Here is a 14,589-nt window from a genome sequence, read left to right on the forward strand (position 1 = left end):
ATGCACAAGCACCAGCACTGCTGTAAGTGCCCCGAGTGCTACGAGGTGACCCGCCTGGCCGCCCTGCGGCGCCTCGAGCCTCCGGGCTACGGGGACTGGCAGGTGCCCGACCCCTACGGGCCAGGTGGGGGCAATGGAGCCAGCACGGCTTATGGGGGCTACAGCTCGCAGACCCTGCCTTCGCAGGCGGGGGCCACCCCAACCCCCCGCACCAAGGCCAAGCTCATCCCCACCGGCCGGGATGTGGGGCCAGTGCCCCCTAAGCCAGTCCCGGGGAAGAGCACCCCCAAACTCAACGGCAGCGGCCCCAACTGGTGGCCTGAGTGTACCTGTACCAACCGGGACTGGTATGAACAGGTATGGACCGGTGAGGGGGGGGGGGCGGTGGGGCAACCCGGAGTGATGCGGTGGCTGGGGAGTGGGGGCCTAGAGGCCTGGAGTGCAGCAGGGATTCCTGGGGTTCCAAGCCAGTGGACCCTAAGCTAAGCCCTAGCATTGCAGCTGGGCTGGGGAGACGGTGGGAAATGTGTGCTTCTCTGTGTGTGTCTGTTTGGGGGTCTCCATTTGGAGGGGATTGGGAGGAGCTGTGTGTGTCAGGAGTGGAGGTATGGCGGAGGGGCACATTTTCCTGCGTGGGGGAATCGGGTTTGTCTCGGTGCTAAGGTTTAGCAGTGTCTCTGTGTCTGGCAGGGGGCGGGAGGCTCTGCGGGGGCTGTATGTGGTGTGTGTCTCCACAGGAGGGGAGGAGGGGGCATGGTGCTCTGCGTAGGGGGGACATGTGTGTGTGTATGTATGTTGAGGTGTGTGGAGGAAGGCAGTGGAGCTCCCGTGAATCTGTGTAGAGCCCATGTGCCCAGCTCGCTGAGCCTCATCCCTCGATGCCGAGTCCCTCTCCGTCCCAGTCCCTTTGTGTGTGAATGTGCACATGGACGTGTGAGAACGTCTCTCTGAACGTGGAGGTGTTTCTGTAGATGAGACTGCAGGGATGGCTGTGTTCATCGGTGTGTGTGGCTATGTGTCTATGCGTGTGAGCATGTGGCTGCAAGTGTGTGCACACATGTGCCTGGGCGAGTGTGTGGTGTCCCTGCTGAGAGGTGCTTGACAGGCAAGGGAGGGGAGGGGGGGGAGGAAAGGGACACGTCCCAAGCAAGGCTGAGAGGCTGCTGAGAAGGATGGGCTCTTTTGTCCAAGCAGCTCTAAAGTGTGTGTGTGCTGGGGGTGGGAGGGTGGGGGGGACTGAAGCGAGCTTCCTCGCCCCAGAACAAGCATGGTGCCTGGAGCCAGGCAAGGGGCAGCTGCCCTGGTGCCAGGACTAGCCCTAGTGGGGCATGTCCCCTTGGGGACCCCCGGATGTGGGAGAACTTGGCCCCCCAGGCCTGACTTGGCACAGCTTGGGAACCCCTGGGTGCCGGGCACAACTCCGGCTTCCACTCCCAGCCTAAACTGCCAGCTTAGAAAATGGAAGGAGCATCTGTGGGAGAAGCAGCAAAATGGAGGCTGGGACGGCAGAGCCAGGTCCCTGGCACGCATGGCGGAGGGCCTGCCTGCTTATTTGGCTCTGCAGCCCCCAGGGTAGGGAGAGAGGAGGAGGTTTTGCTCTCGAGAGCAGGTGCTCACTGCCCCAAGCTAGTGACCATTCTGGCCGCCTCTGTCCTCCTCTGGGGATAGGAGGTACTCTCACTCAGAAGCAAAGGTGGGGACTTCCTGAGGAGAGAAGTCCTCGGTTCTGGCCTTCTGTCTGTTCACACTTACTCTTTCCTGTGTCCCTTGCCTTCTCCAGTGAGTCCACCTCTCTCCTTTTCCTCCAATCCTGGGGCCCTACCCTTGCAAACACTCTCTCGTGCTCATCTTGCTCACCTGGGAGATGGGTGACAATTGCAAGGCTGGGCCAGTTGGCCAAGGTTCCTTTGACGGGGGTGATCGCTGGGTGGCTCCTGGTGCTGGGAGCAGGGCCCCTGAGGGGGGCAGTGAAAGGGTGGACCAGTGGGAGCCGGAGCCTCTGGATCTCACTGGAGCGGGGCTTGAAGCAACGGCTTGTCACATGTCAGCACGCATGGCACCCCAGATGCATGCAAGAGCTAGCTGCACGGGTGTCCTTTTCCCTGTGTTTCTGTCGCATGGTACTTGAGGCAGCTGTGTTGGTTTGGGGACTCTAAAGAGCCACTGGTTCCTCCTGGGATCAGGGACCAGAGAGGGGCTGCAGCTGGAGTCCTCCCACCAACTGTCAGGGCTACAGGGCATGAAGTCCCGGGGCCAGGCCCAGAAAAGGTGAGGGCATGACTCGCCAGCCCTCTCCCCCTGTCCTCCTCTCTGCTTCTCAAAGCCAACGCTGTAGGGGGTGAAGGTGGGAGAGGGGAGCGGGGCAGGGCATGAGGAGGAGCTCCCAGCCTGGGTTCCCAGCTCCCCTCTTCAGAGGAGGAGACCAGGGCAAGGAAGGAATCAACACAGCCAGAGAAAGGTGGGGGAGGGGTGCCGGGTTACCTGCAGAGAAAGGCGAGAGGGCTCCGGTGTTTGGGGGGATGATGAGAGTGGGGGCCAGGAAGTAGGTGGTACTTGGCTGTCCAGAATGACATTTTCACTTGATGATGGCCACAAGTATGTCCTGTCTGGGAGGCCCCCTCTGTGGGCTGCTCAGATCAACCCTGTGTCTCTGTCCCCTGTCCTTGCGTCTCCTCCCATGGCTACTGCATGTTGGAGGCTGGGGATTCTGCTGCCAATCAGCCCATGGTCATCGGCTTCTCCCTCATGGGGAATCTTGTCCATTCTGCTTCTGACTCCTGGCCAGATTCTTCCCTGGCTCTTTCTGCCGGGAAACACAAAGGGTTCAGGATTAAACACCCCTTGGTAGAAAGTGCATTAGGACTTGGACTCCTGCTTATGCGAGGAATTGGGCTCCTGGGGACACAGGAGATGTAAGGTGTGGGTTCATGAGGTCCTCTGAAGGGGCAACTCTCCTTTTTCCCATGAGCTCCGCTGGGGAAGGGGGTGAGCGGCCAAAACATCAGTGGCCTTGGCAGCTTGCTTTAATCCAGAGTACCTGGAGATCCAGGTTCTAGCCCCTGCTCCGCCACTAACTCCCAGTGCACCCTTAAGCACAACCCGTGTCCTCTCTGGGCCTCAGTGTCACCGTCTGTCACATGAGGGAGGTTGGACAAGATGGTATCTGCTGTCTTTCTACCTCTTTCTTGGTGGGAGCCTGTGATCCCCACTATAGAGAGCTGTGGTTCAGAAGGGGAGCAGGTCCCTGTCCAGGTCCTAAGTGCCCCCACAGATGCTGGGTGTGATGTGCTTTATCTGACATCTTCAATTTCTGCCACCCCCTGCACCCCTCCTAGTGAACCACAAGGCCCCGGAGCCCAGCCTCTTGTTGTGTGCGCCACCGGCTGGCTCAGTCCCAAACCATTGATCTGGGCTTCATGAGCAGTTGGGTTTAGCCCTGATGTACCTGGAAGTGGGGAGGGGGGGCGGGGGGCACTTCTCAGGGTCAGCCTGTCCCCATCTGTGGCCAATAGGTGTCCTGGGGTCCATTTGGGCTCTCCTGGTCTGTGGGGGGTGGGGAGGAGCAGGTTGACTGGGGGCAGATGGCTGGGTGGGGGCAGGACGCACTGAAGGAATGGCCTGTGTCTTCCCCTAGGTGAATGGCAGTGATGGCATGTTCAAGTACGAGGAGATAGTACTTGAGCGGGTGAGTCTGCCAGCGGGGTGGAATGAAGGGGGAGGGGTGGGAGTGAGCCAGGAGAGGGGAGGGCCTTGAACCTCACTTTTAACAGTCAGAGGGGGACTCGCGTGGAGAGGATGGGGAGACAGTGGCCCTCAGAGGCTGCATCACTGCATCAATCAATCAACCACCTAACAAATATTAATTGACCTTGCTCACTGAAGCCTGGGGAATTGGGGAGGGGATGGCTTGGCTGAGGCTTCTACACCAAAATGATGAGCACAGGCTGGGAAGCCACCAGATTTCTGATGAATGTGCCCTGGTCTGTGCTGGTCTCTTCTGAGGCCTGGAGCATCTGCTCTAGGTGGTTGGGGGAGGTGGGGGCCAGGAGTCCTCCTTTGGGCTCTCTGAGTGAGCAGACTGTGCCCCTCTCCACTCCTTTCTGCAGGGCAATTCTGGCCTGGGCTTCAGCATCGCAGGTGGCATTGACAACCCCCATGTCCCCGATGACCCTGGCATCTTCATTACGAAGATCATCCCTGGTGGAGCAGCTGCCATGGATGGGAGGCTGGGGTGAGGTGGCCTGGAAGCAGGGCTGGGGGCGGCAGGGGCAGGATGGAGATGAGTGGAGGAGGGCCGCCCTGCAGGATGACCCTTCCATTCAATCTGAGAGGATGGGGGGGGAGAGGAGGAAGGGAGGGCTGGGGAGGGGAGCAGGAGGAAGCAGGGGAGGGGGTGGAGAGACGGTGGCGTGGTGTCATGCCTCTTGGGCTTCCCCCACAGGGTGAATGACTGTGTGCTGCGGGTGAATGAGGTGGACGTGTCGGAGGTGGTGCACAGCCGGGCTGTGGAGGCGCTGAAGGAGGCGGGCCCTGTGGTGCGGTTGGTGGTGCGGAGGCGACAGCCCCCACCGGAGACCATCATGGAGGTCAACCTGCTCAAAGGGCCCAAAGGTGCGGCCCTGTGGGTTCCTGTGCTCTGGCCAGAGGTCTCTGGTGTGCCCTGTAGGAGAGGGGAGGGAAGAGCCTTACTCCTTGCCTGACTCTCCATTCCAACTCACAGCCTTCTTTCTCCACCTCATGTCTCACCCTCACTGGCCCCTGGGATGGCAGTGTCATGTTTGTGATCCCTGGGGCGGGGGGTGGGGGGCGCTCCCTCCGGGCGAGTGTGTTGGCTGGGAGCGGGGGTGGGATTTGGGACTAACTGAGCACTCTAACTTCTCCTGTGGCCCTCTCCCCACTGCCTGCTGGCTCCCGCCCAGGCCTGGGTTTCAGCATTGCCGGGGGCATTGGCAACCAGCACATCCCAGGAGACAACAGCATCTACATCACCAAGATCATCGAGGGGGGTGCTGCTCAGAAGGATGGCCGCCTACAGATCGGGGACCGGCTGCTGGCGGTGAGACAGCCTTCACGGGGATGCCCAAACGGTTGCGTGGGGAGGAGGAGCTCCAGCAGCCTCTCACTACACCTGAACCTCACTTGGGAACTAGGCACTGTGGAGAAGGTTAAGAGTATCCTTGGAATTGGGTGTACCAGATGCCAGGGTCCTGGTTTTGTTCATGGCTGTGTGTCCCTCATGTGCCCTTCCCCTATCTCAGGCTTCTGTGCTCCTCACAGCACTATACTTGGGTCTCTGGGAGAGCGCCATTGAACTTCACTCTCAGGGGTCCCAGAGAGGCCCTGCCTTCTCCCAAGTGTTAGCCCGAAGGCCTCTCCTCTCCTAGGTGAACAACACCAATCTGCAGGATGTGAGGCACGAGGAAGCTGTGGCCTCACTGAAGAACACGTCTGATATGGTTTATCTGAAGGTGGCCAAGCCAGGCAGCCTTCACCTCAACGACATGTACGCACCCCCTGACTACGCCAGCAGTACGTACCCACATGCCCTGGGCCGAAGCCCCTGCCCCCTGGTTTCTGGAGGGGAAGAAGTTCACACCCCTTGTTCAGAGACAGAAAGAGCAGAGGACCAGTGCTCAGGAGAACTGACTGCAAACACAGCTCTGTCCCCTTATAGCTGGTGCCCTTGGACAAGTCCCTTTCACCTGTCTTTAGTTTCCTCTTTGGCAAAAAGGAGCTAATGCTGTATGCGCTGCCTTCCTCATAGGCCTGCTGCAAGGATCAAATGAGACCGGGGACGAGAAAGCCCTTGGAAAACTGTATTAGGCTACAGAGATGTGAGGGATTATTATTAGTCACACCTCCAGTCATGCCTTTCTTTGTAGACTGCCTAGACTTTAGCTCTTTCTAAGACTCACAGGAGTGAGCCCAGGATTCAGAAAGGGGCTGTGGAGGAGGCACCCTGGGGGGTGCGGTGGGGAGGAGAGGTCTGAGGAACCAGCACCCCTTGGTGCCGAGGTGCATCGAGGGGAAGGGGCCGTGGGCAGTCCTTGGGGAAGGGAGGAGGGTACCTACGTGGAGCTGTGTCTAAAACGTTCTCTCCCTTTCTCGATTTCAGCTTTTACTGCCTTGGCTGACAACCACATAAGCCATAATTCCAGCCTGGGTTATCTCGGGACTGTGGAGAGCAAGGTCAGCTACCCTGCTCCTCCTCAGGTTCCCCCAGCCCGCTACTCTCCTATTCCCAGGCACATGCTGGTTGAGGAGGACTTCACCAGGTGAGACCCCCACCCCCTATCTAGGGGTAGGGACGGGAGGGATCCGTTTCTGGCCGCCCCCAGGCTTGGTGTTGTATGGCAAAGAAGAGGAGAAGGCCCTCATCGCTCCCATTTTGGGGAGTCTGAGGCCCTCCGTCAGCCCTTGGGGCCCTCGGGAGAGAGAGAAGTGGCTGCAGGGACGAGTTCTACCATCAGGGGGAGTGCCAAGTGTGTGGCCCCGTTCCCAAGTGCCGAGAAAGGGTGGGGTGAAGTGTTTGGGGGGCTGAGGAGGTGGAGGCTGCGGGGGTCCTGCCCCGAGACAGTTGCCGCCCCCTCTGCCGCAATCATCCCGAATTACAGACGAAAGCCGTGCAGCCAGTGGGGTTGGCGGGACGGGGGGAGGCTGGCGGGCCGGGTGGCTTCGTAGGGACCGGCCCCGCCCCACTCTGGCGGCGGCTGCGGTGGAACTGGTCCGGCCTGCCGGGTTCCGGGGGACAGGTTTGCCGCGGGGTGGGGCCTGGTAGGCTGCTGGGCTAGCTGCAGAGGGGCCGGAAGGATAGGCGGGCGGGTTAGAGCCGCGGGAGCCATGGAGAGGGCACGCAAATTCTCCGGCTCCGGCTTGGCCCAGGGCTTCGGCTCGGCCTCGGCCTCGGCCTGGAGGAGGGCTTCGCAGAGGTGGGCCTGGCCGCTCCGCTCCCTACGACCTGGAGGGGATGCCAGGTAGGAGAGGAGGGCTTCCGGCAAGAGCATCTGGGGCCCAGGGAGGAAGTCTCAGGCCTAGACCCAGAGCAAGAAAGGAGGACGCTTGGACTTGGGGCTCTCTGATAAAAAGATGCTTAAAGTGAAGGCGGTGGGCCGCGAGAGTGTGCCGGGGGTCCTGGGGGAATGGATATACCTGAGTGGCTGTTGCCCTCACCTGCTGCCACTGTGACCATTTACTGAGGCATTTCTTACGCATGGTTAGTTGTAGTCCTGGTTCTCACGTTTGTTCCCTCCCTTCAGTTAGGCTCCTAAGCCTCTTTGGGGGACCCGAGAGTTATTTATCTCTGTCTCCCATATCACCTAGCAAGGGTGCATAGTAGTAGCTGGTGACCACATTTGTTGTTGGGGAAGGTAGGATGGGTCATAACAGGGGGGAGGGGGGAATTTTCAGACAGCAGAGGCGCAAGTGGAAAGTAACTGTGAACGTTTTGTGGATGCAGGGTACAGTCAACCCCAGGGTGATTCCGCTGCCCCTAACTAGTTCCCCTTTTGTGGCCCAGGCTCCATCACACCGGTTGGCAGGAGAGGAGAATCTGGGGAGGAAGAAGAGCAGTGAGTGGGCTCTGAGCTATGGCGTCCAGAGTGCAGGCTAGGGCTTTGCCGACCTGAGAGACTAGAGGACTATTCACTGGGAAGCTGACTCCAAGCTCTCAGGAATCCGGGAGGGAAGAGGAACTGAAACTTGGCACCTGGCAGAAAACAGCAGCCAAGCAGGTTCCAGGAGAGAAAGGGAGGAACAGGGTGTCATGCATAGGGACCTAAGTCCTTCTTCAGTGATATGGGAGGGACTTGTTCCAGGCTGGTCCTCATAGGGACGCCAGTTAGTATCCATTTTGTCCTGCCTGACCCTTTCACCGCTTTCCCACCAGAGAGCCCCGCAAGATCATCCTGCACAAAGGCTCCACAGGCCTGGGCTTCAACATCGTGGGAGGAGAGGATGGAGAAGGCATTTTTGTCTCCTTCATCCTGGCAGGAGGCCCAGCTGACCTGAGTGGGGAGCTGCGAAGGGGAGACCGGATTTTATCGGTGAGGAGACAAAGGCAAGGTGGGAGGATGGGAGTTGTGCCAGTCTAAAGGGAGGAGGGGAGAGGGACCCTGCTTTCTCCCAGGCCTGCTTCTTGAGACGGGGGAAGGGCTAACAGCTGGGGAAAACTTCTATTTTCTTTATGGGTGTCCTTAGTGAGGGACAGGGACCAAGATGAGACTTATCCTTAAGGAAGAAATGAATGTATCTTGGATCTTAATCCTGGTTGGCATTTGACCCTATTAAGATAATTATGCCACTAGAGATGCCATATCCTTTAGGTCCCCTCTTAGGGACAAGGATAGGATATTGAGAAAAGCGTCTGAGTGGGCTTAGGGATGGGGTATGCGTCTCTCTTTCCCAACTGCTAGGACAGAGGACTCCCTTTCTTGTTTTTGGGATGGCTCATAGCCCCTCTGTTTCAACAGGTGAATGGCGTCAACCTGAGGAATGCAACTCATGAGCAGGCTGCAGCTGCTCTGAAACGGGCTGGCCAGTCAGTCACCATTGTGGCCCAGTACAGACCTGAAGGTAGGAGAAGGTGGGGCGAAATGAGTTGAGTAGAGACTTATGCTAAGTGTTGGCTTTTGGCATCATAGGTAACAAAGCTACTTGACGGGGTCCCTTCTAGCCTAGTGCGGTAACCTCTTACTCTCTCAGTTTCCTTCTGGACAGGGGTAGGTTTGGGCAAGTACGGAGCATCTATTAAGACTGTATTCAGAGCCTGCTGATCAGGGTTGCAGTGCAGCAGAAGGCCAGTAGTGGGCAGCAGCCTACGGGAAGAAGCCCAGAGATTGGGGCAGCTGGAAAAAGGGGAGGGGGTTGGAAGAGGGGCGCAGAGGACTCAAAGGCGAAGACAAGGAACTGTGCGCCCTGGCAGAGGAGGATAGCTTGGTTAGAAGGATCTCAGAGAGACAAGATCCGACCTCTTAAAAGACATCTTGGGCCAAAGCTCTGTGACCCTCCACTTCCCTCCCTATATCAGGGTGACTATGAAAGTCCAACAAACGCGCCGAAAAGGTGATGCCAAGCCCTCGTGGTAAGGAATTGGGAGTGGATCCTCCTCCCCCTACAAGGGGCCTTCTTTGTGTTCTCAGGGAGCAGTCCCCAGGCAGGGGCGGGTGGGCGGGGCCGGTTATGCAAATAAAGGCATTTGATTGGCTGGGACCAGCAGAGGCCCAGGTGCCGAGGTGAGCAGCGGGCTAGCGCGCCCCAGTCAGCCGGCCGGCGGGGTGGCCATTGGCTGGCCGAGCGCGGCCTCCAACCGCACGCCCCGCCCCCTGACCCAGGCGGCGCCCGTCCTTTTTTTCCCCCCCTCGAGCGCCTCAGGCGTCTCCTCCTCCTCCCTGCTGTGTCCCTCCCCCCTCCTCGAGCGCGCCCCGCTTTGTGTCCGTGGTCTCCCGCGCTGGACGGAGGGGCGGCTGGAGGATCTGGCGCTTTCTCAGCAGTAGACCTGGACTCGGACCCAGCGCCAGGTGAGGTGGGGCGGACGGGGGGGGGGGGTCACATGCCCTCCCTGTCCGCCCGAGCCTCTCTGCGGTTCTGTTCTCAGACTAGACTCTCTTTCCCAACAGTGCGCCCCCCATTCTGCACTCTTCCCCAGCCCTTGCGGGCGCAGCCTGGAACCCCTCTTGGGGGTCCCTCCCGGACCCAGGGAGCGCCCCCCTCACCCGTTCCTGAGCACTGTCTGCGGCATCTCTTTGCCATCACCTCTCCTAGCCCACCAGCTCTGCCCCTTTCTCGCTCCAGGGCCTCGGGCCTCCCGCAGCAGCTCCCTAATCCCGAAGCTCAGAGGAATTTTCTAAAGCGCTCCTCCCCCAACACTCCTGAATCCACCAAACCTGGCTGCCTCTGGGAACACCCGAGACGGGCTTGGCCTCAACAGGGCCCCCCACTCCTGCTTTTGTTTGCTCCGACTTCTTTTGCCTCCCCCTCCTCTTTGTTAGCCCGCCCTTTGTCCCTTAGGGCTGCAAAGCCCGGGCTCTTCGGACACCTAGGCCCCGTGGGCCGGTTACTGTGGTGGAGGACGGGACCTCTCCCGGGCAGGTGCGCTGGTTCCGTGATGAGAAAAGGAGAGGCTGGGAGCCGTGAGGGATCTAAAGCGCCTACCTTTGTCCTTTCCGCCCTCCCCCCACTCTGGTTCAGTACCTCCATCCTAGAGCCTTGAAGGGAAAGAAGAGAGGGACTGACCCCCTCCTACACTAACCTTTCTGTCCGGGCAGAAGTGTGTGTGTGGGGGGGTAACTAATAGGAGAACTGGCTGGTTTGAGGTAATGGGACAGAGAGATGCAGGACACTCTGAGTCATTTCTCTCCTTGTTTGGTGTTCAGCTTAAAGACAAGAAACACACCTTAGGGTTATTGTTTTTATGATCCTTGCGTTTGCTGTTGGCTTCTTAAAGTAGAGCTAACCATCTGATTTTTATTAGCAACCAGTATTTATCCACTTTCATGCCCACAACTTTGATAATGCAGTTTCTGCAAAGAAAATGGTTTCTCTTGCATATTTGTGTGTGTGTGTGTAGGAGAATTTGATGTGTTTCGGTTTTGCTCTCTGATGTTGGGCACATGGAAACAATACTGTGAATTTCTCTGGTGGTAGGATGCTGGAAACTGGTGACTACATGTTTTGGTGAGTTTTATTGGGGGAATGCAACTGGTTTCCATACAAAGCTGCAAGTTGCCCAGGGTAAAAGGATTCCTGCAGTGTTGATTGCTCTCTGAGACTATTTTTGAGAAGTGGTTACTGTATGCTGAGGTGCTCTCTACCACTTGCTACACAAAGCCTTTCTTCTCTTATCATTTAGTTGGTGCTGTTAAAGCTCTGTCACCCCAATCTTTCTTCTTTCTTTGCTTTGATAAATCCAACAGGGTCCCAATGTGCAAAAGTTGGTTTTTTTCTTAATCTCATTGGAAAAACGGACCCTTGGAGACAGGTCCAGAGGGACTCAAGCATTGTGTGTAGGGCTCTGATAAACTGATAGTTTTTAAAAATATTGACTCCACGTTCATCATTTTATAAGGACATTAAATACTGTTCTTTGGAAGGTTGCATCACGTGGCCATTTACAAAATGAATAATGCAAATATATGTCTGTTGGCTAAAATGGCAGACACCGCCTGTTATTGCCTAAGTAAGTGTTCACTCTGTATTTTTTTTTTCACATGGAATGTGGGAACTGGAAGGGATTACGTGGTCCCACTCACTGTGCAAACTGGAACAGCAGCAGGAGAACAAGGACGTGACTTGCCTAAGGTCATGAAGGGAAGGTTGCCAAGGGTCAGCGATCGGTCTATTCCTGAGGTCCACCAGTTGGGACCAGTTGTGCTTGGGAATACCTGAGAGACCTAAGACCTAGTTAGACCAAAGGAACAAAGTGGGAAGGCACTGGGGAAGAGAGACTAGGCAAAGAGAGTGAGGGAAAGGAAGACATACGTGCAGGGAACGAGTAGTGTGGTCTCCGTGGTGTCCACTGAGGCACCATTGCCAAATCAGTGCAGTTTTTAGCTACATACCCTTTAGGGTGAGCGCTTTGAAAAATAGCTTTGACTGATGAGAAGAGTAAGAACAATCCTTCTCCCTTTTTATACAGCTTAATTGAGATATAATTCTTCCACCCTAAAATTCACCCATTTAGATGTACAACTCAGTGGCTTTGAGTGCATTCACAGAGTCGTGCATCCATGGTCACAGTCAATTTTAGAACATTTTCATTACTGCTCTCCTTTCAAGATGTAGAGACGGTGCACTTAGGGGCTGGCTGGCAGCTGGGTGGGAATGAATGCTCTAACCTATTTTGCTTCGTGTGGGTCAAACCCATAATGAAGATAGAAAATTGTGCCTGTCTATTTGAACTCTGTACTGTTCCTAGCATGGTACAAGTATTTTTATGATGAAGCTTTGGAAAACATTAAAGTAGAAGTACTAAGTGATAAACAGCGAGAGATACTGTTTAATAGTTTCACTCCTGATTGCTCCAAATTGTTGTGGACACAGCAATCTTACCTATTAGCTAAAAATAGCATGATGTTCTTGGGCATGTATAATCCTGCTTAAAATTCAAATTGAAAATTTAAACAAGTGGCTCTTGGCAAAGGCTCTCTCCCAATCTATTCGGAAATGAAAACTATTTTTCTGTGACTTGTGGAATTGCTCCTCCAAAGGGAAGGATGGGCTTTGTGTTAAAACTAGATCCTACATTTTCTCCTCTAGTTACTTCATGTCAGCCTCTGTTTCTAAACTGAGCTAGTGTTTTTCTGGAAAGCCCTTTTGTTTATAGGGTAGAACCTGAACCCCAAATCAGGAGGTGAGCCAGAAAATGGTCACAGAGGTAGCTAAACTTGGAATTGATCCTTTGTGACCAGTCTTTTCAACTGGAATGTAAACCCAGACAACCTGAGGGTACAGGGAGTGAGAGAGAATGCAAGTTTTCCATACTTACTTCTTTAAAGTGCCGAGTAGGCACACCTTCACCATGGAAACATCTTCAGGTAAGGCCTGGGAGTTAAAGATCAGTGTTCATAATAGCTTGAAAGCATAACAGGGATATTTTCCCCATAACATTTAAGTAACCTTTCCATGGAAGGTTTAACATGGAAGGGTGTAAACATAGCTGCTAACCTATCAGTGAGATCTTGGGAGCACAGAGGTGAAATTGATCAAGGTCAAGAGTCAAAGTCCTGAAGTGTCTGTTGCCATCCTAAGACAAGGCTAATGTAGGGAAGGAAGAAAATGAATTCCTGTTAACAGTGTTTCTGTTCGGAACAATTTGATGGAAGCTAGTATTGTATTTATCTTTGTGCCCCCAGCACGTAGTCCACAGCATGGCACGTGCTTGGTTGAATTGAAATACGGAGTAGCTCTAAGTTCCATGCAGCTTTCCAAGCATCTTCAGGATATCCCTGTGGGACAGGCTGCATTATCCCCATTTGAAAAAATATATATTTATTGATTTTGAGAGAGAGACAGAAATATGCATTCATTGGTTGAGTCCTGTATGTGCCCTGTCCGGGGATCGAACCCACAACCTTGGTGTATTGGGACTGCGCTCTAACCAACTGAGCTACCCCATCCAGGGCCCATTTTACAGGTGAGGATAATGAAGCTTGGAGAGGTCAAGAGACTTGCTCAAGGTCACACAATCAATAAGGGACAGAATCAAAATCTGAAGTCAGATTTCCTGAGAACTTCGGGTCCAGGGCTTTGGTCACTAAGTCACAACCACCGCTCACCACAGCAGAGGAGCTGTGAGCGTCCCCCTCTCCCCACGCAGACAGACCTGGGCACAGCAAAACATACTGCTCTGAGTCTCCTCAGGTGCCAGCAGCTGTTAGCCAATGGAGTAAATCAAGTCCCAAATGTCAGCTTTTTAGTCTGGATGGCCACAAACTCCTGCAACCAAAGGAGGAAGTAACGTGAGGAAAAGGGGCTGCTGGAAGTTCAAGGGAGACCCACCTCCCTCTCCTGCAAAAGAAAAGTGAATTTAGGAAGACTGCCACGGGATAATATTGTGGGAGGAACCCCAGAAGGAGCCAAAAATGGGAGTTGGTTGGCCTGACTTAATGGCAAATATGTGCAGGCTTAAGAATATTAATGCAGTAAGTAGGCATTTCGAATTTCTTCAAGTGAAATGGAGGTGTATTTGTCATTCTTTTTTTTATGACCTTACAATTCACTCATTAAAGGGGCAATTCAGTGGTGTTTAGGATGTTCACAGAACTGTGTGAGCACCCCTGCAATCAATTGTAGAACATTTTCACCAGCCCAGAAAGAAAGTCTGCACCATGTCACCGTCACCCACCCCCACCTCTCTCAGCACTAAGCAACCACTAATCTACTTCCTGTCTCTGTGGATTTGCCTATTCTGGGCATTTCATGTAATATACCGTGGTCTTCATGATAGGCTACTTTTACTTAACATAATGTTTTCAAGGTTCTTCCATGTTGTAGCACATATTAATACTTCATTTCTTTTTATACCTGAGTAATATTCTAGTATATGGATGCACCACACGTTGTCTATCCATCATCTGTCAGTTGATGGGCATTTGCCTTGTCTGTACTTTTTGGCTATTCTGTGTAATGCTCTTTATGAACATCTGTATGCAAGTTTCTACATGGACATTTGTTTTCATTTCTCCTGTGTGTGTGTGTGTGCGTGTGTGTGTGTATACTTGGATCATATGCCAAGGCCGTATTTAACTTTTTGAGAAATGCCCAGGCTGTTTTACATAGAAGCTGCACCATTTCACATTCCCACCAGCAGTGTGACGGTTCTGATTTGCCCGCATCCTCACCAGCCCTTGTTAGTGCCAACCTCTTTGATTGTAGCCCTCCTGCTGGGTGTGAAGTGATGCTGTGGTTTTCACTTGCATTTCCCTGATGTGTAAGATGTTGAGCACCTTTTATGTGCTTATTGTTATTGTTTTGCTTTGGTTGATCTCCTGATTGGATTCTCACGGTTTCCACATTGACTTGAGACCAGAGCGAGCCAACTATGTTATTACTCAGATGATTCGAGGGAACCAAGAGGGTAAGGGACCACGTTTC

General features: G+C 54.5%; 1 protein-coding gene across 4 annotated transcripts in view; it reads left to right on the forward strand.

The window, feature by feature from the left end:
- The window catches only part of DLG3 (discs large MAGUK scaffold protein 3), a 54,665-nt gene continuing 40,076 nt past the window's right edge, over positions 1 to 14,589 (forward strand). Inside the window, exons 1-9 of one of the 4 annotated variants that reach the window (XM_053917108.2) lie at positions 1 to 357; positions 3,635 to 3,685; positions 4,107 to 4,231; positions 4,442 to 4,611; positions 4,920 to 5,056; positions 5,385 to 5,529; positions 6,116 to 6,275; positions 7,886 to 8,042; positions 8,469 to 8,571. In XM_053917108.2, coding sequence (XP_053773083.1) covers positions 1 to 357; positions 3,635 to 3,685; positions 4,107 to 4,231; positions 4,442 to 4,611; positions 4,920 to 5,056; positions 5,385 to 5,529; positions 6,116 to 6,275; positions 7,886 to 8,042; positions 8,469 to 8,571 — 1,405 coding nt within the window. Of the gene's footprint in view, positions 358 to 3,634; positions 3,686 to 4,106; positions 4,232 to 4,441; positions 4,612 to 4,919; positions 5,057 to 5,384; positions 5,530 to 6,115; positions 6,276 to 6,520; positions 6,975 to 7,885; positions 8,043 to 8,468; positions 8,572 to 9,346; positions 9,516 to 14,589 lie in introns of those variants that run through there. The other 3 variants (XM_024555312.3, XM_071220333.1, XM_053917105.2) reach the window with 3 other exon arrangements.

The sequence above is a fragment of the Desmodus rotundus genome, chromosome X (genome assembly GCF_022682495.2).
Source record: "Desmodus rotundus isolate HL8 chromosome X, HLdesRot8A.1, whole genome shotgun sequence".
Taxonomy (NCBI): domain Eukaryota; kingdom Metazoa; phylum Chordata; class Mammalia; order Chiroptera; family Phyllostomidae; genus Desmodus; species Desmodus rotundus.